General features: G+C 57.4%; 2 protein-coding genes across 2 annotated transcripts; one reads left to right on the top strand and one right to left on the bottom strand.

The window, feature by feature from the left end:
• The first annotated feature begins 4,201 nt into the window (after window positions 1–4,201).
• Window positions 4,202–7,497, top strand: NSUN5 (NOP2/Sun RNA methyltransferase 5). Its single transcript, XM_066563292.1, has 10 exons — window positions 4,202–4,301; window positions 4,417–4,539; window positions 4,687–4,861; window positions 4,939–5,047; window positions 5,300–5,438; window positions 5,799–5,914; window positions 6,231–6,409; window positions 6,491–6,695; window positions 6,767–6,919; window positions 7,047–7,497. Exons 1-10 carry the CDS (start codon window positions 4,209–4,211, stop codon window positions 7,150–7,152), a joined length of 1,398 nt encoding a protein of 465 aa, XP_066419389.1. The 5' UTR covers window positions 4,202–4,208; the 3' UTR covers window positions 7,153–7,497.
• A 221-nt stretch (window positions 7,498–7,718) lies between these two features.
• POM121 (POM121 transmembrane nucleoporin) lies at window positions 7,719–20,434 on the bottom strand. The gene is made up of 13 exons (XM_066563751.1): window positions 20,289–20,434; window positions 19,901–20,191; window positions 19,475–19,633; window positions 17,274–17,354; window positions 16,825–16,996; window positions 15,799–15,890; window positions 14,975–15,045; window positions 14,158–14,282; window positions 13,663–13,765; window positions 13,272–13,442; window positions 11,209–12,945; window positions 10,224–10,352; window positions 7,719–10,019 (listed from the first exon to the last, which is right to left on the bottom strand). The coding sequence occupies exons 1-13, from the start codon at window positions 20,432–20,434 to the stop codon at window positions 9,925–9,927; spliced, it is 3,372 nt and encodes a 1,123-aa protein (XP_066419848.1). The 3' UTR covers window positions 7,719–9,924.
• Between the last annotated feature and the right edge of the window lie 1,460 nt (window positions 20,435–21,894).

Genomic DNA, 21,894 nt, shown 5'->3' on the forward strand with positions numbered 1-21,894 from the left:
TGCCCATGCCAGGCTGCAGGCAGGGACAGGACAGGGGGACAAAAGCCTGCCCAGCTTTCCCTGGGAGCAGGAACATCCTGAAGGGGCTGAGGCTGCAGGAAGGGAGCCATTGGAGTCCCCATCCTGAGGAGGAGCTGCCTTGTCTGACAGGGTCCCATCAGCTTGGCCAGGAGAAGTCAAGGACAGTCACTCGGGTCCATGCCCCGGGAGAAGTGGAGCTGGAGAAACCCCTGCAGGCCACCTCAGTGCTTGGGTATCATTTGGGTCTCTGGGAGGTACTTCTCTGTGAGCACCTGAGGCTGGTCCCTCTGCTTGTGCTCCTGGGATATCTCGTGAACACTTGAGCTTCCCTTGGTTCAACCCACAGCAATGGTGACACCAGCCCAGCTCAGGTCACAGCCTCCCCTTTCCCTGGGGAAGCAATCAAGTTCCTGACTTCAAGTTCATTTTCTTCAGTTTCAAGGCCAAATGTTTGACTTGCCCAGGAGTCTGGCAGTTCTGTCCCAACTGCAAACAGCAGGAAAGGCAGTGCTGTGAGCCTTACAGCTTGGAAACACACTGCCCTGTGCTCCCTGGGGCTGATGGGAGAGGCTGGGATTTCAGCTCACATCTTTTGGGGCAGAGCATAGAACATGGAAACAAGTTTCAAGGGGATGAGCTGTGCCTCAGCTTCCCAAATCCAGCCCCCTGTCTCCAAGATAAACGTGCTTTTCATGTTTTCCTTCTGCTTCTTAGATGTATCACTTGAGTGATGCCAGTCTTTCTGAGGATGTCCATGGGCTGAGATAACCCCAAAGAGATCTGTGGGAATTCATACAGGGTCAAGACTGGGATTTTTCAGCGGAAAATCTCTCCTGCCTGTGTCTGAGCCCTGGCACACAGGCAGGACTCCACTGCAGTCTGACATCCCTGCCCGGGCCAAGGTGGGAACAGCTTAGGGGTGACTGCTGACACCTTGGGCAGACCCAGAACACATGGCCAGGTGTGGGCCAGGTGTAGCCACAAAATCATTATGGGTTAAAATCACCATCTGAGACTTTGTTTGGAGTTTTGAGGATGGGTTTGCAACTGTCTGTGCTGCTGATCTTGTTCTTAGAACAAGACTGATCTCCCACCAGTGTTTCCCAGCCCAGATCTGTGTGGGAAGGTGGCAGGATGGCTAAGATGAGCATTGACAAGCTGGAGGAGCAGCTGCTCTGTCCCATCTGCCTGGGGGTGTTCAAGGGGCCACTGATGCTGCAGTGTGGGCACTTGTCCTGTCAGCCTAGCATGCTGTCCCTCCCCAGGGTGCTGGAGGGGCAGCTCCTGTGCCCCGTGTGCTGCCAAGTGCACGCAGTCTGCTGGCACCCAGCATTGTGCTGGCCCGTGAGGACAGAGCCCACCTCAGAGTCTTGCCCAATGCACCCCACAGATGCACAGGCATAGAATCATGGTATGCTTTGGCTTGGAAGAGACCTTAAAGATAATCTCATTCCAACCCAATTTCATGGGCAGGGACATCTTTCACTAGACCAGGCTGCTTCAAGCTCCAGTCAACCTGGCCTTGGACACTTCCAGGGATGGGCCAGCCCCAGCTTCTCTGGGCAACCTGTACCCAGCCCTTTTCACCCTCACAGGGAAAAATCTCTTCCATTTATCTAACTTAAATTTCCTCTTTTTTCAGTTTGAATGCATTTCTTCTTGATCTATCTGTAGGGAAAAGGGGGTCTGGAATCAAGAAGTGGCTCAATATGAGGTATACATCTTGTTCTCTTTATTGCTAATTGGCATGCTCTTATATACCATTGCCGGCTGTTCACGCAGCTTAAGCTTACATATTATTGGTTACAAGTGGCTGTTCAGGCACCCTAACTAGTGCTACGATTGGTACAAACCAGCTGCTCATGCTCCTGCTTATTTCTGCAATATTTCTGCCTTGCAGTTTACAGACATCCTGCTGGTACATCCTGCTATCATGGTGCAACCTGCCAGCTTCCTCCTATCTCGTGGTCCAAGGGCAATTCAAGGACTATCTGCTAGCTTCAGGCCTGGGTTATGCACCCCCTGAAGAAGCCTGTGTCCTTTCTTCTGCAGCCAAGCCTCTACATCTATCCAGTTCCTGATGAAAAGTTCAGTTCCTGAGCTTCCTCGTAGCCCCCTTCAGATACTGAAACTTTCTCTTTTCCAGACTGAACAGTCCCACCTCTCTCAGCTTATCTCAGTTAAGGCTGTGGCAGAGTTGTCCTCTTGTGGAAACCGTGGTGCTGCACAACAAACTCCATCAGTACAGGAGGGTCCTTTCCTCTAAGGGCATAAAATGTTAGCCTTAACCTCAGTATCCCCATCCCCAGTCTACCACACTGAAACACAGCTTACCTGCCAGGATGTCCCCACGGGAAAAGTCTGTATGCCGGAAGAGGGTGAACAGTGAGTGTTCAGGGTCTTTGTGGCCCATCCTTCCAAAGAGAGTTTGAGGTGGATGGGCTGGTTGCTGGCTGACACAGGGACCCTCTCTGAGAGAACAGCACAGCCAGAGCCGAGCAGGCAGCCATGGTGAGAGGCTGCTGAAGAGGGAAATGGGAGCACAAAAAGCAGCTGAGGACCTTTGTGCAGGCAGCAAGTCAGTCCTGGTCTTTCCAGCTGCCCAGGGCTGTGAGCTGGCATGGGGGACTGTGTGCCCAGTCTGCTAGGGAGGGACACTGCCCAGGGCCATGGGCCGAGGGGAGCAAGGAACCTGAAGGGCTCAGCCACTCTGCACACAGCCCAGCAGTGGCTCCTGCAAACTGCAAAGGGTCACCAGGGACCCACTCCTTGGGCCTGTCACCGAAATGCACAACCAGCCTATGCCAATCAGAAGTCAGGGAATAAAACACCACCACCAAGGTAAATGTTTGTTCCTGTATCCCTGCCAAACTGGGGCTCCTGAATGTGCCTTTCCACATGTTCAAGTATTGTAGAATTATGGAATATCCTGAGTTGGAAGTGACCTACAGGGATCATCAAGTCCAACTCCTGGCCCTGCACAGACCCCCCCCCCATAATCCCATCTTGTGCCTGAGAGCGTTTAACAATGCTGCTGGAGCTCTGGCAGCCCTGAGGCTATGAGCATTCCCTGAGGAGCTGTTCAGTGCCCCAGCACTCTCTGGAGGAAGAACCTTTTTCTGATATCAAACTAAACCTTCCCTGACAGTGACAGAGCTCGAGTCATTCCCCCAGATCCTGTCACTAGAATGAGGTTCTTACACCTTTTGATCGTTCAGGTACAAGATGATTGATCCCCAGTACCCACTGCTAACCCTTCAGACCCTGCAAAGCAGCTCTCGCCTGTTCCCAGATCCAGGTGTCCCTGGAGGTGGTCGTGCTGGAGCGACTGATCCATCGCACCCGATGGCTCGGGGACAGTTTCAAAGCCATGTCCAGGTTGCTGGGATACTGCCTTATGGCTGTTCTGGGCTATCCTTTACCCTCCATATACTTCTCTGAGCTTCCCGGAGCAGATCCATCTTTCTCAGAGCAGATCCCTTTCCTGGAGCAGACCCCTCTTTCCAGGGCTGGGCATTCTTTGCTCTGTTTGAGTGCAGCATGAGCACCACCAAAGTCTGCAGCAAATCCCCACCAACCCGTCACCCACAGGGTGCCACAGGGTCTAACAATCAGTAGTAATGTCAGTGTGCTTCCACACGCAGGGACCGGATGGGGAGTCCGGGGCTGGCGACCAAGGTCACTGGTAGAGGTGGCTGGCATGGCCGGGCTAACCAGGATGGTCAGGGTGATTGGTTGGTCAGGGTGGCTGGGATCACCAGGATGAACAGGGAGGGTGACGGGGGTCAATGGTGTCACTGGGCTGGCCAAAGTCACCGATGATGGGGTGGCCGGGATGATGGGGGTGACCGGGGTCATTGGCTGGCCGGGGCGACCAGAGTGGCCGAGGTCATTATGACGGGGTGGTCGGGGTGGCCAGGGTGGACAAGGTGGCTGGGATCACCGTGTGACCAGGGTGATAGGGGTGACCGGGGTGACTGGGTTGGCCGGGGTCACTGCGATGATGGTGTAGCCGGGGTGGGCCGGGTCCTTCCGCCCGCGCTGCCCGCCTAGCAGCGACCGCACGGTGCCCGCTCCGCTCCGCTCCGCCCCCTCTGCCCGCTCTGCCCCGGGCACCGAGCCCGGAGCGGGGCCGCGCTCGCCCCCTGCGGCCCCGGAGGCCCCGGCGGAAGCGGCGCGGGGCGCACATGGCGCTGTACAGCGCGGCGGCCGCGGTGCTGGCGGGGCTGGAGCGCGGCGAGGGCGGCCTGAAGAGCCTCGTGTACAACAGCGGCTTCCCGGTGCGCCCGGAGGGAACGGGGGTGCGGGGCGGCCGGGGAAGTCGCACCCGGGAGGGCGGGAGGAGCCCGGAGCCCGGCGCGGGCCCGGTAGCGCTCATCGCTGGCTGCTCCACAGCATGTCCGGCAGCTGTACGCGCTGGTGTCCGAGACCCTCCGCTACGCCTCGGTGCTGGAGAAGCTGCTGGATGGAGCCGCGCTGCTGGAGACCGAGAAGAAGCTGCCGCCGCAGCTGGCGAAGGTACGGTCGTCCGCGGAATCCCTGGGCCGTGGGACCATGTCCTACAGCCGCGCTGTCCCGGATTCGCAGAATCCCCAGGTCGTGGTGTCCCGGAGCCGCGGTGGCCTTGGGCGGCGGGGCCAGGCTCACCTCGTCCCCTCCCCGCAGGTCTTGGTGTATGACCTGCTCTTCGGCAAGGGGCTGAAGTGCGGGGGCCGTTGGAAGGCCCTGGCCCGGCGGCACCGGGCACGGCTGGAGGCCGAGCTGGCCCGCATGAAGGTGCGGCACAAGGTGAGCCGCAACGAGGACCTGCTGGCCCCGGAGAAGGCAGTAAGCACCGCAGGTGAGTGGGCTCGGGCTGGGTGGGCACCCTGTGTTGGGAGCAGTGGGGTCTGTGTCTGACCTGTCCGGCCCCTGCAGCCTCCCAGGTCCCACGCTACGTCCGGGTCAACACCCTGAAGACTTGTGTGGACGATGTGATCGAGTTCTTCAAGCGCCAGGGATATGCCTATCTGGGCAAGGCAGCCAGGTGAGTGTTTCTTTCTGCTATCCCACCTTTCCCGGAATGTCAGCAAGTGGGATGAGGTCTGGTGGGTTGAAAGGTTGCTGAGCTTGGTGCTCAGAGTGATTGGGTTGGGGTCTCTATCACTCCCCACTCTTAGATGCTGCCTATCTGGGTGCTGCCTGGAGCTGGTGAGGAGCTATGGGATGAAGGGATTTCTCAGCCTGGGAGCAGTGGGATTAGGACTTTGTATTCATACTCCCTGTGTCTCTTGGACAGTGTGGAGGAGCTGAGGGCCCTTTCTGGAAAAAAATTCATGTTGGATCTGCATCTTCCGGAGCTGTTGGTTTTCCCTTCGCAGACAGACCTCCATGACAACCTGCTGTATACTTCAGGACACATAATTCTGCAGGACAAGGTGGGGGAACTGGGGAGCAGAAAGTTGCAGGGGCAGGAAAACTACTGACAGGGATGAAGGGTGAGCTCCTTCCACAGTGGCTCAGCTTGCTGCAGCATTTAAGTCAAAGCAGAAACTGTGGGACACCCCTGGGGCTTTGCTTCTGTTCTTTGATGGTTCAAGATGAAATTCTGGGGTATAAAATCCCTGTGGGAGTTGGGAGGAGCAGGGGGCTGTGGGTTGGGCAAGGCTTTTAGTGGAGCGTGGTGGTGGCCTTGGCCCTGTGTCATGGTGGTCCTTGTGACTCCACAGCATCAGCCATGCCTGAGGAGGGGCCAGGTGTTTCTGCCCACCCCTCTGATGGTCTTTGCCCTCTTGCAGGCCAGCTGCCTCCCTGCCTTCCTCCTTGGCCCTGTTGCTGGCTCCCATGTCATTGATGCCTGTGCTGCCCCTGGAAACAAAACAAGCCACCTGGCTGCCATCCTGAAGAACAAGGGGTGAGGGCAGGGTTGTGTGCAGGGGTGGAGGGAAGAGGGGGGGTGGCCCTGGTCCCCCTCAGCCCACAAGAAGATGGCAGGAGGAGCTACAACCTGTCACCAGCTCAGGTGAGCTGGTCACTTCTGGGCCACTGGAAGGACCTGAGGGGACATGAAGTCTCCTAGAGGTTCACTCCCAGCCCCCAGCCCTGGGCCCATTCCATAACCCTGCCAGAGGGGAGGCAGCTCTCAAGGTCTGCCTGCCCAGTATTTGAGTGTTCCTGGAGGCCAGGTGGTCTGTTCACGGCTTGTCTTGGGCGCTTGGCTCTGCCTTCAGACAGATCTTTGCCTTTGATGTGGACCCCAAGCGCGTGGCCACCATGAACACACTGCTGACACGGGCAGGGGTCACTGGCTGTCAGCTGGTCCAGCAGGACTTCCTGACCGTGGACCCCAGAGACCGCAAATACAGCAGGGTAACCCACATCCTTCTCGACCCATCCTGCAGTGGCTCAGGTAATGTGCGGGGGCTCCAGCTGCTCACTTGGAACCGGGCTGTGGGTGTGCAAACCCTGGGTGACAGCTCCCGTCCCACAGGAATGGTGACGCGGGGGCCAGGGGAGGAGGCGGCCCCGAGTGCTGAACGCTTGCAGGCACTGGCTGGCTTCCAGCGCCGTGTCCTCAGCCATGCCCTGAGCTTTCCAGCTCTCCAGCGCCTGGTCTACTCCACCTGCTCCCTACACCAGGAAGAGAACGAGGATGTGATGCAGGCTGTACTGCAGGAGTGGGGCTCGGCCTTCAGGTGGGTCTGGCTCAGGGAACCTGGGGGGCTGTAGGGCAGTGTTTGGTACTGACCCCTTTTCCATGTCGCAGGCTGGTGACTGCCTTCCCATCCTGGCCCTGCCGAGGACTTGCGGCCTTCTCTGGAGCAGAGAGCTGCCTCCGTGCTTCCCCTGCAGAGACCCTCACCCATGGCTTCTTCGTGGCTGTGCTGGAGCGGTGCAGGGAAGGGGCTGCTGCCCCCAGGTGAGGGGGGGCTGTGGGGGACTCCAGCTGCTTCTGGGGGGCACCATGGCCAAGGTTAGTGCTCTGGGCACCCTGGGGAGGGTGTGAGGGGGTGTTTGTGGCTCAGGCCTTTTGCTCTTGTCTACAGCTCCCTGCCTGTAGCAGCCAAGGAGAACCCACAGCCAGGAGAAGGAACAGAGCCAGGAGCAGCTCCCAAGAAGAGGAAAAAGAAAAAGCAGCGGGTGAAAGAGTGAAACAACATTTTCTGGACAAACCCCTGCACAGTTGTGGCTGTGGGGAACACATACTGGCTTGAACACAAGTCAAGCTATGTGCTAACTGCAGTCATAGCAAGAATTCTGTAACGCTGGGGACTGAGTGCCAATGCTGGGACCACCCTGGTGCCAGGAAGGGGCAACTGCTCACCCAGGGCTGCCCCTTGCAGCCAACCCCTGCCCCAGGTTTGCTCCCAAGGCAATCCCCACTCTGCACCCTGCAGGGCTGGGGTCCTCCAGCTGGATTAAGGGTAGTTTATCATGTTCCCTCCTGAAAAAAATTCACTGTAGGGATGAAGCAGATTAAAAGTTTCTCTCTTTTCACTGTTTTTTCCAGTGTGTTTGTGTAGTCCTGCCCTGAAACTGCCACTGTTCATAGTACAGGCATAGTGGGGGGAAAAAGGTGAAATAATAATAATCCTCTCCCTCTCTTTGAACTGGGGGAACAAGGACACATGAGCCAGAGGGTGCTGCACCTGAACCCCACTAGCACCACCCTGCCCTGGGAATCCCAGCCCCAGGAAACATACATGGGCACAGCCAAGTGAACAGAGTAATTTTATTTTAAACCGGAGACATAAGAAGCAAGGAAACAAAAATTGCACATTCACACTAAATTCCTCATCAGCCAACACCAGGAATGATCCAAGTCTTCAGTCAGTTAAAACCCAGCCTCTCCCCAGGCGCAAGGGGCTCTCCCAGCAAGGCCTGTGTGGCAGGGAAGGGACAGCCTGGCTCCTCACAGGTGCGTGGGACTACATGGGGCAGCTACTTGGGGGCAGGACCCAGAGTCAGGGTGGCCTCAACCTTGTCCCAACTCATCCCCGTCTTCTCAGAGCTGACCTGGCCAAACCCTGGCACCTCAGGGATGAGGAGCAGGTGCTCTCCTGGCCCAGGATCCTAACAGGTACAGGGAAGGACACCCAAGGTCAGTCTTGGCAGGCAATAGCCCCTTGCCCTCTGCAGTCCTCTGTGTCCCATTACTGCAGGGCTGTGTCCCCTCTGTCCCACATAGAGCCCATCAACTCCCCTTTCTGCTGGGAGAGATGTCTTGACCCTGGCACTCAGCACCATAACATGAGAGCTCCTGCTCCCCACCCTCAGAGAAATAATTAAAAACTTTAAAAAACGAACAAAAAAAGGTTTAGTCACATCCACATACATCACATTTAAAAGGAAGGGGATGATGAACAGTGAGGGGAGCATGGCAGAGCCTGCAAGATGCAGCTGCCTTTCCCAGTACAGTGCATTCCCACAGGCACAGGCAGGGTGGGAATAGCTAAACACTAACGGCTTCAGGGTAGGCAACTTCACTGAACCAAGCTTGAAGGAATTTGAAGGCAATTTAGCTTAAATATAAAAATAAATTTTTATTTTGTTAAAAAATGTTTAAATATTTGTGATTTTTTTTCTTTTTTTTTTTTTTTTTTTAATTTAGACCCCAGCAAACACACACATTCACACGGCTCGGAGAGTAAAAACCCAGCAGCAAAGCACTCCTGGGAATGGAGTGCCCATCCCTCACCAGGGACAGGGCAGGGGGTGGCTCTTTGGTGATCCCCATCTCTGGCAGTCTCTTCCCACAGAAGCTCCAAGGCAGGGAAGAGTGGGAATCCCACTCCGGGCTGGATGGGGACAAGGGAAGCAGCACCACAGTTCCTAGGAGCTAGTAAAACCCACTGGGATGGAAATGAGCTGAAAAATGAAAAACAACTTGGATTTGGGATGGAGGGGAGAATGCATCTGCTCTGGACTCCTTCTGTGAGCAATTCCAGAGCCCCCTGAAGTGCGGACGACAGGGGAAAGAGAGAGGAAAAGGGAGTGGAGAGACTGCCATAGTTGGAATCCCCTGTCCTAGCTGCCTTTTAGTCACAACATAGAAGATACAACTCCCCAGCACGAGCAGCCACGCAGTGATGCTACTGTCAACACCCAATTAGCCGGGGCACGTCTCCCCCCAAGGACTGGTGCCCCCGAAAAAGAAACTCCAAACAGCAAATCCGGCATAACCAACATGCCGCCACACACACGGTTTAGCTCTTCCTCCAAACTCGATTCAGTGAGTGCAGGAACAGGAGCACGGATAAAGCAGAACTGGGGAGCAGGGTGGGGGCAGGGTGGGGGCTGCCCCATGAAGCAGCGGAGATGGAAGAGGGGTGGGGGGACCCCCATCCTCACCCCGTGCCTCCAGCCCAGGTCCCAGGCTATGGCATGTCCTCAGCTGGAGGTAGCAGGACATTAGGTCCCAGGGGTGTCACCCAGCCACGCCCATGCCAGTCACCTGTGGCACCGATACAGAGCCAGGCTGGAACTCACCCTGGCTGCAGGCATGGGACCATGTTCACCAGGCCATGGGATGAACAACGGGAAAGATTTTGGGACCTGGTGAAGACGGCGTCTGACAGCAACTCGGAACCACAGCATGTCGCCAGCCAAGCTCTGAGCGGGACATGGCCTTGGGGCTGGCTAAGGGCTAGGGAGGGGCATGGAAACAGCTAGAAGAAGCAAATGGGGAGAAATGTACACATTATTAAACAAGGCAAAATAAATTGAGGGAAAGAACATTGTGGATATGTACAGAGATTTGTCCAGTCTTGGGTCTGGAATTGTTCAAGTAACAAGAGTTTGGCTTATCCTGTCCCAGCATGGTATATCCAGTGGGTGTCAGGGACGGGGCCTGGTCCCACCACAGGGACAGCTCCAGTCCAGAGGCCCCCACACGTGAGCCAGTGGAGCCCAGCAGCACTAGGGCTACTTTTTGCGGGTGTGCTGCCTCCGTGCCTGCAGCCGTTGGCGAGTGCCCATCTTGGATCCTGCCCCAATGGAGAAGGCGGGAGTGGATGAACCTGGAAGCAGAAAGGTTGCTCAGGTTGCTAGCTTTGGAATCAGTGCAATCCTCACCCTGGGAGGAATGGAAGGCTTGGCAAGAGTCCAGCATGTACTCCCTGAGCCATCTCCCAGAGAACACCTGGCCCTACCACTGTCCCCAGCCTAAGGGGACACCATGACCCATGAGTTCCCCAAGGCTGGAGCACCAACTCCCTCCTTACCAAAGGAAGTGCCGACTCCTCCAAAGCTTGAGGCAGGAGTGCTGGGTGTCCTGAAGGAAAGGGTGCTGCTTCCACTGCCCACAGCTCCAGGGACAGGCGTGCCCTGCCCAAAGGTGGGCACTGAAGCTCCTGGAAAGCAACAGGTCACTGTGAGACAGGGTTGGCAAAGGAGAAAGAGCCTTTGGGAGCTGGTGGCACCCAGAGGAGGTACAGGATGCTCTATGGGGGCTGAAGCACCACAATCCATACCCCAGAACCAGCCTCTGCTCCTGAAAAGCCCTTTAAATGCAAAGGTACACTCTCCAGATAATCCCTGGACTCTCTGAACAGCAGGGCCGCACAGAAGGATTTGTCAGAGAGGAACAAAGACCTTGGCCTTGCTAGATCAAGGAGTTGCTCACTGTGTGGGTTTCAGTTCCATGGGAACTGGGAATATCCAGCGAGGATCTCAAGTGTTAGGGAAACATAACAGTTTTGCTGTTAGGCACAATCCGTGGAGCAGTTGCTGGTTGGCAGCATTCCAGCTCACTAAGGTGTTCCAGGTGATTCTTAAGGACTCAGACGACCTCAGCTCCTGCAGGATACTTGAATGGGCAAAGTCGGGGAGCTGGTGCCTTCAGAGGGGCCAATGAGCAGAGTTTAGGGATTCCCCTCCTCAGAGGGGCAGGATCGTTACAGGAAGTGATGGGAGTGCCTTCCCTTTGTACAGCAAGGCTCTGCATAGCAGGAGCACTGGCCTCACCAGCACTGTGGACCCTGGGCACCTTGGCAAGGTCCATCAGAAATACTCCTGCCCAACTCTAGATCCTCAAGATGGCCTGCCTGCCTCCATCCCATCCTGGAAATGTTCCAGGCCATGTTGGACAGGGTCCTGAGCAACCTGGTCTAGTGGAAGGTGTCTCTGCCAATGGCAGGGGGGGTGGATCAACATTATCTTAAAGGTCCCTTCCAACATGACCCATTCCATGGTTCCACAATGACTCACCTCCAAACGCAGGCTTGCTGTTGGGAGTGCTGGTCATGGTGAAGGCGAAGGGAGTGCTCTGGCCCTGTGCTCCCAGTGCACTCTGCGGCAGAGATGAGCCGAAGGGTGCTGCTGCTGGGGCTGCCCCACTCTGCCCAGCCCCGAAGCTGAAGGCCACAGCTGGGGACCCACTGCTGAGGCCCGGTGTACCCATCCCAAAGGCGCTGGTGGAGGGGCCCGGCTGGGTGCTGGCCCCAAAAGTGAATGGAGATGGAGTGGTGCCAAAGACACTGGCACCGGTGCTGCTGCTTGTGGTCTGGGTGGTGGCACCAAAGCTGGATGTGGTGGAGGTGGCTGTTCCAAAAGAAAACACCGAGGTGGTGGTCCCAAATGCTGCCTGGGTGCTGCTGGTGCCAAAGGAGCCCTGGGCACTGGTTGTGCCAAAGGCTGGCTGGGCACCACTGCCAAATGCTGGCTGAGCCACCGACTGTGCCGGGGAGGCTCCGAAATTGAATTGGGGGGTGAAGCTGATGGGGCCAGCAGCAGGCTTGCTGGTGGGCACCTGGCTCTCAGCAGCTCCAGCGCTGAAGGTGAGCTGGCTCCCAGTGCCAGGGTACGGTGGTGGTGGCTTTGTGCTGGCTGAAAAGCTGCCAAAAGCTGAAACTGAGGAGCCAAATGTCAGCGGCGCTTGAGCTGTGGTGGCTGGGGCAGAGGTGGTCAGTGTAGTGCTCCCAAATATGCTAAAGCCCATGGTGGTGGCAGCAACCGTTGAGTTTGAAGGTACCTGGCCAAAGGCAGGGCCTCCTGGGACACTGGTGGTGGCAGTGACTGCAGCTGGAGGTGGCTTCCCAAACTGGAACACGGGCCCTGAGGGGGTAAAGCTGGTTTCTGTGCTGGGAGCAGAGCTGGAGAGGCCTCCAAACAGGAAGGGCTGTGTTGTGCTGGTGGAGGTGGCAGCAGTGACAGTCACACTAGCAGCAGGGCCAGTGGAAGCAGGCGGGTTCTGTCCAAAGCTGAAGACAGGTTTAATGGTGGCATCCGTGGAGGAACTCTGGGAGGTGGCAGTTGTAGCTGCAGTGGTGAAGATGATGTTGGGAAGACCCGTGATTCCTGCCAGAGCAGCTGTGGAGGCAGTTGTCGGCTCTGAGGCTGGCTGTGCCGCAGATTTGAAGGCAAAAGGAGAAACTTTTGCTGGAGATGAAGCTGCAGTGATGCTGCCAAAGATGGGCTTGAATATGGAAGACGTGGAGGATGTTGAGGCAGGGCCTGAGCTTACGGGCATGGTGGCTGTGGTGGAAGTGACAGCCGTGCAGACTGCTGCATTCTCACTCTTCGGCACAGCACCGAAGATGGGTTTGAAGATGGGGGTTGTGGTGGGCATGGCAGTGGGTGGAGTGGGCACAGCAGTGGATGCAGTGGGTGTAGCAGTGGCCATGGTGGGCACAGAAGCGGCCGCCGTCACTGCTGGCTGGCTGGCTGGCGGGGTGTTCAGCATCCCGAACAGGATGCTTGGCTTTTGGAAGGAGGGAGGCTTGCTGGGCGTCTGGCCCAGCTCAGTGAACACAGGAGGGGCCAGGCTGCTGGGCGGTTGCACCACCAGGGCAGTGGGAGCACTGGGGGAAGGTGTGCTCAATACAGGCACAGGCCTGGTGTCAGCAGAGATGGCAGGAAGAGAGCTTGACTCCAAGGACACAGCAGGAGCAGGTGGCTGTGCAGCTGACAGAGGTGGCTGGGATGCTGCCACAGTTCCAGTGGAATCTGGAAAGGGGAAAGAGCTTATTTATGGACAAGGGGACACCTTCAGAAGCCCACCCTTCGGCCACGGTACTGACCTATGGCTGCAAAGGCTCCCAGAGCTCCCATCACACCTAGCCCTCCATGGTTACCATAGCTTCCAGCACGATCAGGGGCTCAGCATCCCCAAAGGTGTCCCCTCAAGCCCTGAATGCTAGCTCTGCTGCCAGCAGAGCATTTGAACAGACGTTTTTTGTCAGCTGCTTCATGCAGAGACAACGAGGAGTTCCTGCTGCACCTGCCTGACTCTGCTGGCATTCCACCGTGCCAACTCTCCTCCTCCGCCTCACCTGGTGTTGTGGACACAGCCTGGCTGCTCTGCATCTTCTTCAGACTGTCCAGAAGTGAGGAGCTGGCTGGGGCAGGAGCTGTGGAGGCAGGCATAGGCCCAGGGGAGGTCACAACAAACACCGGTGGCTTGGACACAGGCATTGTCTCTGCAGTGGTGCTGGGGACTGCATCTACAGGGAAACAGCAAGATATCAGGACCCACAACTGGCTGTGAGGAACAAACCCTTAGCAGAATTTCCCAGCAGGCAGGGGAACTGCACCTATACCCTACAGCCCTGGGCAACTTCACTCAGCACCACAAAGCATGAGATTTCTTCAGCTGGAAGGCATCAAGAGCACCCCCAGACCCAAGCTTGTTCCTACTCCTCCACATTTCCAGCCCATCCTTACCAGCCTTATCCTCCAAGACACTGTTGAACCACTGCAGCACTGCCTTCTTCTCTGCATCCAGGTCCTCTGAGGTGACGGAGTAGCCCAGCTGAGGTGGTGGGGGCTGCCAAGAGAGAGCAGCAGCAGCTTAGCTCCTTCCCAGGGAAGCGGGCAGAGCCTCTCTGAAGGTGTGCTGGCGACTGTCTGTGGTGAGCCCTGTGAAGCAGGTGGTCCTGCCGCAGCTGCTCGGGTCCCGGACACTGGTGGGCCCCCGGCGTGGCACTGAGGGCATGGCAGGCCTTCCCCAGGCCATTACCTGGTCCGGCAGCAGGCAGCACAACCACGCACAGCCCACCAGACACTGGGGCTGGGGAGAGCGTCACTTCCCACTCGACCAAGGACGGGGCCTCCTTCCTGAGGGCAGGCAGGTCAGTGTGCCCCCAGCCCTGCAGAAATTGCAGTGAGCACATTCTATTGCCAGAGCGGGACCAAAAAGCCTGTGAGACAGCAACATACCAGCACTAGCTGGTCCCCACGGAAAGATGACAGCAATGGGATCTTCCGCTTGCGCTTCCCACTGCTCCCCGAAGCAGATGGTGGGCTCAGGGAATTCTGCTTCTTCCACACTGGTGACTCCACACCTATAGAAGGAGACAAGTTAGGCTGAGCTCTGGGCAGAGAAGTGTTTGGTTGTAGTGATGGGTCTGTCCCTTCTGACCCCACTCTGGGTGGCCCCACGCAGAGGGCAGGGCCAGGGGCATGGTTTTAAGCTGAGGACAAGGTTGTGATACCCTGAAGAGCAGCTTCACATCCAGGAGGTCTGTGACATGAGGCTGGTGGGGCTCTGTGGGGCAGTGGCCCCTTCCTAGATGGGAATCCCATGGATTGTGCCAACACACTGCCTTACCCAAAATACGTGCCACAGCTGGCACTGTATTATGGGGCCCATCTGCCACGGGCACAGAGGATTTCCTCTCCGTTTTAGCTGAGGAAGCATTGGAATAAGCTCAGACTGGAATTGGGTCATGCCACTGCAGTTTGCGGATCAAGGCTGACACCTGACCCATGCTGGGCTGGGAGCTGGAACTCCCCCTTGCAAGCCAGTTCCCAGGCATCTGCTAGCACCCCAACACTGTCAGCACCCCCTTATCACTTGGAAATCCCACTAGGGCAGTCACTAAGGGCAGAAGTGCCACTGCCTTGGGACCAGCACACGCCAAGTTTCCAGGTGACCCCTCAAGCCAATCCCACTGCAGACCTTGGCTGCCTCCTGTCCTCCTCTCTTGCTTGCACTGGTGACCTGGGTGCAGTGTCAGAGCACACCTACACTTACCTTTCTCTGTCTGCAGCTCCTTGTCTGATTTCACTGGGGTGGAAGCGTTGGAATGCTGTGACTCTTCTTCCCTGTGTAAGCAGGAGGTACAGTTAAGGTCAACCCTGGGCCCATCCCTGTCTGCAGGGAGCAGGATGAGACTGAACAGGCTGAAGACTTGCAGGAGTATCGCTGAAGACTTGCAGGAGTATCCCTGATGATTATTTGCCTCCTGCAAACAGATCTCAAGACAAAAGCTTTGCCCAACTCCAGGGAGAGGAATTGCTTCCTCCTCCAGGCTCAGGTTGGCTGAGCCTGTGCACCCTCCACAAGATGAGTCAGCCTCAGAAGGGTAGCTGGGGGTCTCAGATGGCAGTCACTGCCCCTTGCAGGTTGGGCCCATCCAGGTGGTTGTGCCAGTTTTAGTTCTGACATAAGTTCAGGCTCCTCTGATTTCAGAAAGAGGAGAACACAGGCTGTGCTCCAAGGCAGGCACTAAAATACAGATCCTGGGATTTGACTTTGACAAGGCAAAAATCAGGGCCTGTCTCTTCCTAATGATCTGGCAATCCTGGCCAGGCCAATGCCACCAGGCACCATCACTACTGTGGCAACCTGTGCCCTTAAATCTCTGACCTTAACGGGGAGTGGGCCAGGGGTGACACAGCTCAGACACACCACAGCATGACAAGGTGACAGGGAGGCCAATTGACACAAGTGGGTCTCTACATCACTGTGTGTAGGAGAGGAGCATGGACTGTCCCAGCTCCAGTGGAAAGTGGGATTTACATGCTAAGATGGCTGGGAAAGACCGCTCTCTTGCTGGCTGGCCATCAGCTGATTACCTGGCTTTCTTGAGAGGCCACTCTGGTGTCTGGGGGCGGGAGGACGCTGGGCTGGACAGAGGGGACACACTCACACCTCTTCTCTTCCACAGCTGGAATGCAGAGAGATACCAGCAGTAACTTGGCATGGGTCTGGCAAAGAGTACAGGCCCCCTGCTCTCCCACAATAAGCCCCATTGCCCAGGGCCATGGTTGTTGAGCCCAATGAGCTCAGAGCTTCTCCTGCTTCACCACCACTTAAACTCCCCTCCACATTTTAGGGAGCACAAAATCTGGCCACCCTAAGCTGAACGCACATAAGAAACAAGCAGCCTCCAGGGCCTTTACTGCCCTGACTGAGCCCAGGGAGGAAGTACACTGCTGGGACCTTGCCTTTGTGTGACACAGGTAGAGGCCACCCAACTGCTTTGGACACCCTTGTGTGTGGGGCTGCTCTGGCAGAAGGCAGCACCTCCTTGCCAGGAGTTCAAAGCAGATGGATTCCAATGCAAGGGTGAGACTCTGCAGTCCCAGCAAACCCCTCCCTCCCACCGCCTGGAGCAAACCTTTCCCCACACAGACAAAGCTCCAGTAGCCATGGCTATCTGTCCCTGGCACATTTGCAAGCCCAGCCAGGCCACAAGCAGTGCTCCATCACCGTCAGCAGGTGGGACCTGAGTCAGAATGGGAACACACGGCTCCCACACTGCTGAGTCCTGCTGAAAAGATGTCAGCACAGCAACACCATTTTTTCCTTCACCTGGATCTATCCAGTCAAGGAGACCAAGAAGAAGGAGAGAGGAGAAAACAGTCTCTTTCTTGGTTTGGTGTAAAAGCAGTAGTGCAGCTCAGCCTGGGACTCCTCCAAAAACTAAACAATTGCTGCTTGGCCCACGGCCCACAGCTCACCTGCTCTCTGAGGTGGTGAGACTGCGAGGCTGAGCCACACTGGGTCCAGACACCATGCCACACCACTGTCTCCTCACGAGCCCAGAGCTGGGATTACAGGGGTGATCCCAAAAGAATGCCAAGATACAGTGTCCCTACCTGTGTGAGGCCCCGGCTGGAGCTGTAGGAGCTGGCAATGGCATTGCGGATGGAGCTGGGGATCCCACCAGCGTAAGTGTTGTTGAGGGAGCTCATGGAGGAGGTGCGAGACCTCTTGTTAGAGCAGTCATCTGGGCACTGTGAGATGAGGCCCCTCTTCAGAGAGCCTGGCCTGGGGGGGATGAAGGTTTGATGAGCTCCTCGCTGCTCCTGCCCATTGGTCCTTTTCATACAGAGCAGGTGGAGGAAGGAAATCCTGCTTAGAAACAACTCTCAGCAGCAGCACAGCCTTGCTGTCACAGGGTGACAGACAGAAGGCACAATCACAGTCTCTCTTGCTTTGCCCTGAAGACAGGCTCTGCAAGCAAAACCCAAGCCCCCTTTTCCAGATCCCACAGACATTTGCTCCCTCCCATTCTAGGAGCTGCTTTTGGCCGTTGGGCACTTACTTGGGTATAAGAGAAGCAGGGGCACCATTGGCTATCAGTGGCTCAAATGCTGACTGCCCACTTCCACTGCTGTCGTGGCGCCTGTGGGAAGAGAGTGTGAAAGCCTATGACAGTGTGGAAGCTTCTCCCAGCCTAGGGAAAGGCAGGCTGAGCACCCAGAGAGAGATCAAACCTTGCTTTTTTCCTGGCACCCAATACTCAGGACAGAGCTTTTCCCCACCTACACCCTGCTGCACATTTTCTCTCCCTATGGGCCTGTCCTCACTGACTCACCCCAAACACCAGGAGCTCATCCAGCTGCCTGCTTGGCACAGTAATTTCATGTAAAAAAAAAAAAAATTGCTTAAATCCATTACTCTAAGCCAAAACACTTCTAGGAACGAGCTGCTCAGTCTTTCTGAACAGGATTGAGCTCTGACCTCTTCCTAACCACTGCCCTGGACACTTCAAGTAAAAAACTGAATTCCCCTTCCCCTTATGATTTCATGAGGATCTGAAGTGTCAAAATCACAAAAGACACCCTACTGTAAAGTGGAACTGGAGGTGTAGGACAGCCCTGTCACTTGGCCAAAAGCTCCCCTCAAGCCCAGGGCAAGCTGACTCCAAGGCACAGGTGGTCCCACACTCTCCAGCTGACACAGCTCCTTTCTGTCCACCAAGTACACGAAATTTTCTATCTACAACCATTCCTTGTGCTTGCCAGACATTAATGCCTTCAAAATTGGCTTTTGTAGCAGAGCTGTGTATCGACATATTACAAAAACAGTTTAAAGAAAAATACTCTGAGCTGATTTTGTCTGCACACACATTCTGTTGTCCTGATTGGCTCTTGTGGGGCTTGGATCCAATGAGCCAAGCATTCAGAGGTGGGAATTCAGCGCTGGAAGAGGATGGTGTGCCCTGCTTTACCCTGCTCTGCTCCCTGGGCCACCTACAGCAGCAGCCCCGGGGCAGGACAATGCCCCAGGCACTGCCCAAGCAGTGTCTCAGCTCCCCATCCCAGCCCAGATGGAAAAGCCTCCATGAACACAACTAGGAAGGACAAGGCAACTCTTGGAGCAAGTCCAGAAAAGAGCTACAAATTCGCTAAGGCGGACTAGAGCACCTTCCCTGTGGAAACAGGCTGAGACATCAGGGGCTGCTCAGCCTGAAGCAGAGAAGGTTGTGTGGACATCCCAGCAGCCTTTCAGGATCTGAAGGGGTTTGCAAGGAACCTGGAGAAGGACTGCATCAAGAAGAGCTGTCATAGGACAAGGGGGAAAGGCTTCAAATTGAAAGCAGGGCAATTTAGGCTGGATATACAGAATAAATACTTCCTTCTGAGAGTGGTGAGCCCTGGAATAGGCTGTCCAGAGAAAGTGTGGCTGCCTCATTCCTGGAAGTGTTCAAGGCCAGGTTGGACAGGGCTTGGAGCACCCTGGTCTAGTGCAGCATGTCCCTGCCTATTATAGAGGGTGGCACTGGATGACCTTTAAGGTCCCTTCCAACCCAAATCATCCTGTGATTCTAGGAAAAGCAGGAGGGTGGGATAGCAAGACAGTGCTGTGGCTGGGTGGTTGGAAAGGCTCTAGCAGACCATGGCTCTCAGGATTTGCTCCTTGTCCTTCCTATGGACACTGGCAAAAACATAGCACCCTCCCTCCTTCGAACTCAGGGATGGAAGTTGCTGACCTTGAGTAACAAAAGCAGCAGTGTCTCATTTTCTCTCTTGTTTCACCTCCCTCTGCTAGATCAGCTCACAAGGGAAGTGCTTGGAGCTCTCCAAGTGCAATGCTTCCACCTGGTAATCCCATCTCTCCTGGGAGCCTGGGGCTGACGGAAGGACAGAGCCTACAGCAGATACCAACATTTCCCACCATGCTTTCTCAGTCTTCAAACCCCTGTGAGGGCACAAGCCTGTTCCCACCTAGGCTTCCCAAAACACATCCCAGCCAGGCAGGGGAACACACTGGACCCACACCTAAACCACATTCCTTTGACTGCAAAGGAGAACTTTCAGATGCAGCACCAAGGGCTGGGTGATGGATGGGGTGTGCTTCCTCTCTGCAGTTAACTTCTCACAGTACTTTTCCAGCCCTGAATCCAGGTCTCATGGGGCCTGGTATGCCCTGGGACACATCCCATTTGTCACCTCTTGAGCAAGAATCCCATTTGTGACCTTCCCAACACACTGTCTGCAACTTGAACAGCTCCCTTTTTACCTTCTTTTGGTCTCCTGATCATTCTCAAAAGTCTGGTCCTCCTCCTCCTCCACAGCCCTTTTCCTGCTCTCCCTGATGGCATTCAGCACAGTCTCCTTCGCACATGGGTCAGGGCTGCTGGTGACTGGGAAGGCCAGAGGTGAGACCAGCTGTTCTAGACTGTGGAACAGAGCACAGTGAGGTGTGAGACAGGCTGGGGTCCCGGTCTGATCCCCCCTCAGAAGGGAGGACACAGGTCTCCCCTGCAGCCCTTCCCGGAGGTTTGGACAGCACCATCCTCCCAGCCACGCGGTAGCACTCAGAATGGGATGCTGCTCCCGGGCACAGCACAGTGGACTGAGCGTTCCTCGCAGTGTGTTCTGGTTCCCACCGTGGCTGACAACCGGGCTCCTCCCCCAGGTGTGTCCCGGTCTCCCCCATACTCACGCTGGGGAGCGGGCGATGCCGACGGCCGGCGGGGCGATTCTCACGGTGACGGGGCTGCGGAGCGGCCCTGCCCGGCGGGCCCAAGGCGTGCTGCGGGGGGAGCCGCCCTCCCAGCGGGCGGCGGGCAAGCACAGAGGCACGGCCGGCAGGGCCTCAGGCAGCGGGTAGCGGCGGCGCGGGGCCTGCGGCCGGCAGCGCGGCAACCTGCGGGGACAGAGCGCGGTCAGCACCTCCGACGCGGCCTGGGGCTTCCCCACCCGCTCTACCCCAACTTCCCCTTGCTTACCCGGGCTGCGGACGACGCGGCGCGGCCCTGGCGGCCGGGCCCCCGTTGGCGGCGGCTTTGCCGGGCGGGCGCGGGGCGGGCGGGCCGGGCCGCATGGCACACCAGGCGCCCGCCGCGCCCAGCGCCGCCGCGCCCAGCAGCGCGCCCCGCAGCAGCAGCCAGGCCAAGGCGAGGACCAGCGCGGCGGCCACGGCCAGCGCGGCCCTCACGGCCCCATCCCGCCCCCCGCCCGGCCCCGCGCCCGCCATCGCCGCGCGCCCGCCACTCCCGGCGTGCTCTGCGGGGGGGGGGGGGGGGGCGGGGGGGGGAGAGGACGAGGCGGGGCTTAACAGCAGGGCGGAAGCTTCCTGAGTGGGCGGAGCTTAGGGTGAGCGCGGCCGGCCCTCTCGGCGCGTACAGCGGAGGCGGGGCTTAGCTGGAGGGATACGCCCAGTAGGCGGGGCTTCCAGTCCCAGCCCGACGAGTCCTGCCGGCATGCACGGAGGGACCGGGGTCCCATGGGTAGGCGGGGCTTAACGAGAGAGGCGGGACGAACGGGGCCGGCCCTCTTCTGTCAACGCGGGGGCCATGGCTTTATGGGGCGGAGCTTCTGGGGTGAGCGGCCCTTCCAGCCGCGCGGGATGGGCGGGGCCCGAAGTAGGCGGGGCTAAATGGGCGGGAGCACGGCCAGCCCTGTCTCCGCGGGCTTTCGGCATGCGCAGAGTGGGGCGGGCGAGCGGGCGGGCCGCAGCCCCGGGACCCGACATGGCGCTCCTGTCGTCCCTTCTCGTTCCCCCGCCGGGGTCTCCCCCCCCCGTCATCCATCTCCCTTGTTCCCACCGGCACCTTTGGGCTTGCCCCAGCCCCATCCCTTCCCCACCACGTCTCCCCCACCCAGCTTCCAATTTCCCCATCTCCAATCCACAGTCCTGTTTACCATCCCAATTCCCATGTACTCCCGGTCTCTGTGTTCCTGTCTTGTCTCTAACAACCCCGCAACATCATTCCAGCCTCTGTGTTCCCCCCTCTGCCCCTCCCTATGTCTCTCTCCCCACCCTGTCCCCTACAGCCCCCCTATACCATTCCAGCCTCCGAGTCCCGCTGTCCCAGTCCCTGTCATATGTCCCCAGTCCCGACCCTATATCTGACTTTGTGTCCCACGCGCAGGAACCCAGCGGCAGGCACATTCCTGCCTCTCCCCAGTCACCACCGTGTCCAGCCTGTCCCCTTGCCCCAGCTGAAGGGTGCCATTGCCACCATCCTGCTCTGGGGACAGGGTTGGAAACTGCGGGAAATCTCTGGCTGGCTGAGCCCCTGGGTTCCTCAGGAGACATGGCTATTCCTGGGGATATCCCACCCCACTGCCAGCCAGTTGTGTTCTGCAGGGCAGGGACCATGGCAGGCAGGGACAACAGCAGGGAAAATGACAGGGACAGTGGCTGCTGTCACACGGCTTTCTGCATCCCAGGGGTCCAGGTGGCCCTGGCAAGACAGGAGGAGACTAGGTGCCACCCAGATGGGTTAACCATGCTTAGGAGGGGACGTTCCTCTGAGATCCCTCTCTGTGGACCATGTGGGCCACCCGGCTCTGCTGGGGTGACAGGGTGATCTGCATGGCCTCCCCAGTACAGCATCATCCTCCCAGGAAGGGAGGACAAAGCCACCCACGCTCCTCAGGGCTGAGCTGGGACCACATCCTAGTGCCCTCCCAGCAAAAAGGTGACATGCA

Source organism: Molothrus aeneus, chromosome 20 (genome assembly GCF_037042795.1).
Source record: "Molothrus aeneus isolate 106 chromosome 20, BPBGC_Maene_1.0, whole genome shotgun sequence".
Lineage (NCBI taxonomy): Eukaryota > Metazoa > Chordata > Aves > Passeriformes > Icteridae > Molothrus > Molothrus aeneus.

What these genes read in the sequence shown, in the direction of transcription:
- POM121 (XM_066563751.1), bottom strand. Translation starts at nt 20,434, where the DNA reads ATGGCGGGCGCGGGGCCGGGCGGGGGGCGGGATGGGGCCGTGAGGGCC. An exon ending in GATCAGGAGACCAAAAGAAG is followed by an intron (nt 17,355 to 19,474) that starts GTAAAAAGGGAG and finishes CTCTTCCCACAG; the next exon opens with GCGCCACGACAGCAGTGGAA. An exon ending in TGGCCTCTCAAGAAAGCCAG is followed by an intron (nt 15,046 to 15,798) that starts GTAATCAGCTGA and finishes CTGCTTACACAG; the next exon opens with GGAAGAAGAGTCACAGCATT.
- NSUN5 (XM_066563292.1), top strand. Translation starts at nt 4,209, where the DNA reads ATGGCGCTGTACAGCGCGGCGGCCGCGGTGCTGGCGGGGCTGGAGCGC. An exon ending in GAAGGCAGTAAGCACCGCAG is followed by an intron (nt 4,862 to 4,938) that starts GTGAGTGGGCTC and finishes CGGCCCCTGCAG; the next exon opens with CCTCCCAGGTCCCACGCTAC. An exon ending in GCCATCCTGAAGAACAAGGG is followed by an intron (nt 5,915 to 6,230) that starts GTGAGGGCAGGG and finishes CTCTGCCTTCAG; the next exon opens with ACAGATCTTTGCCTTTGATG.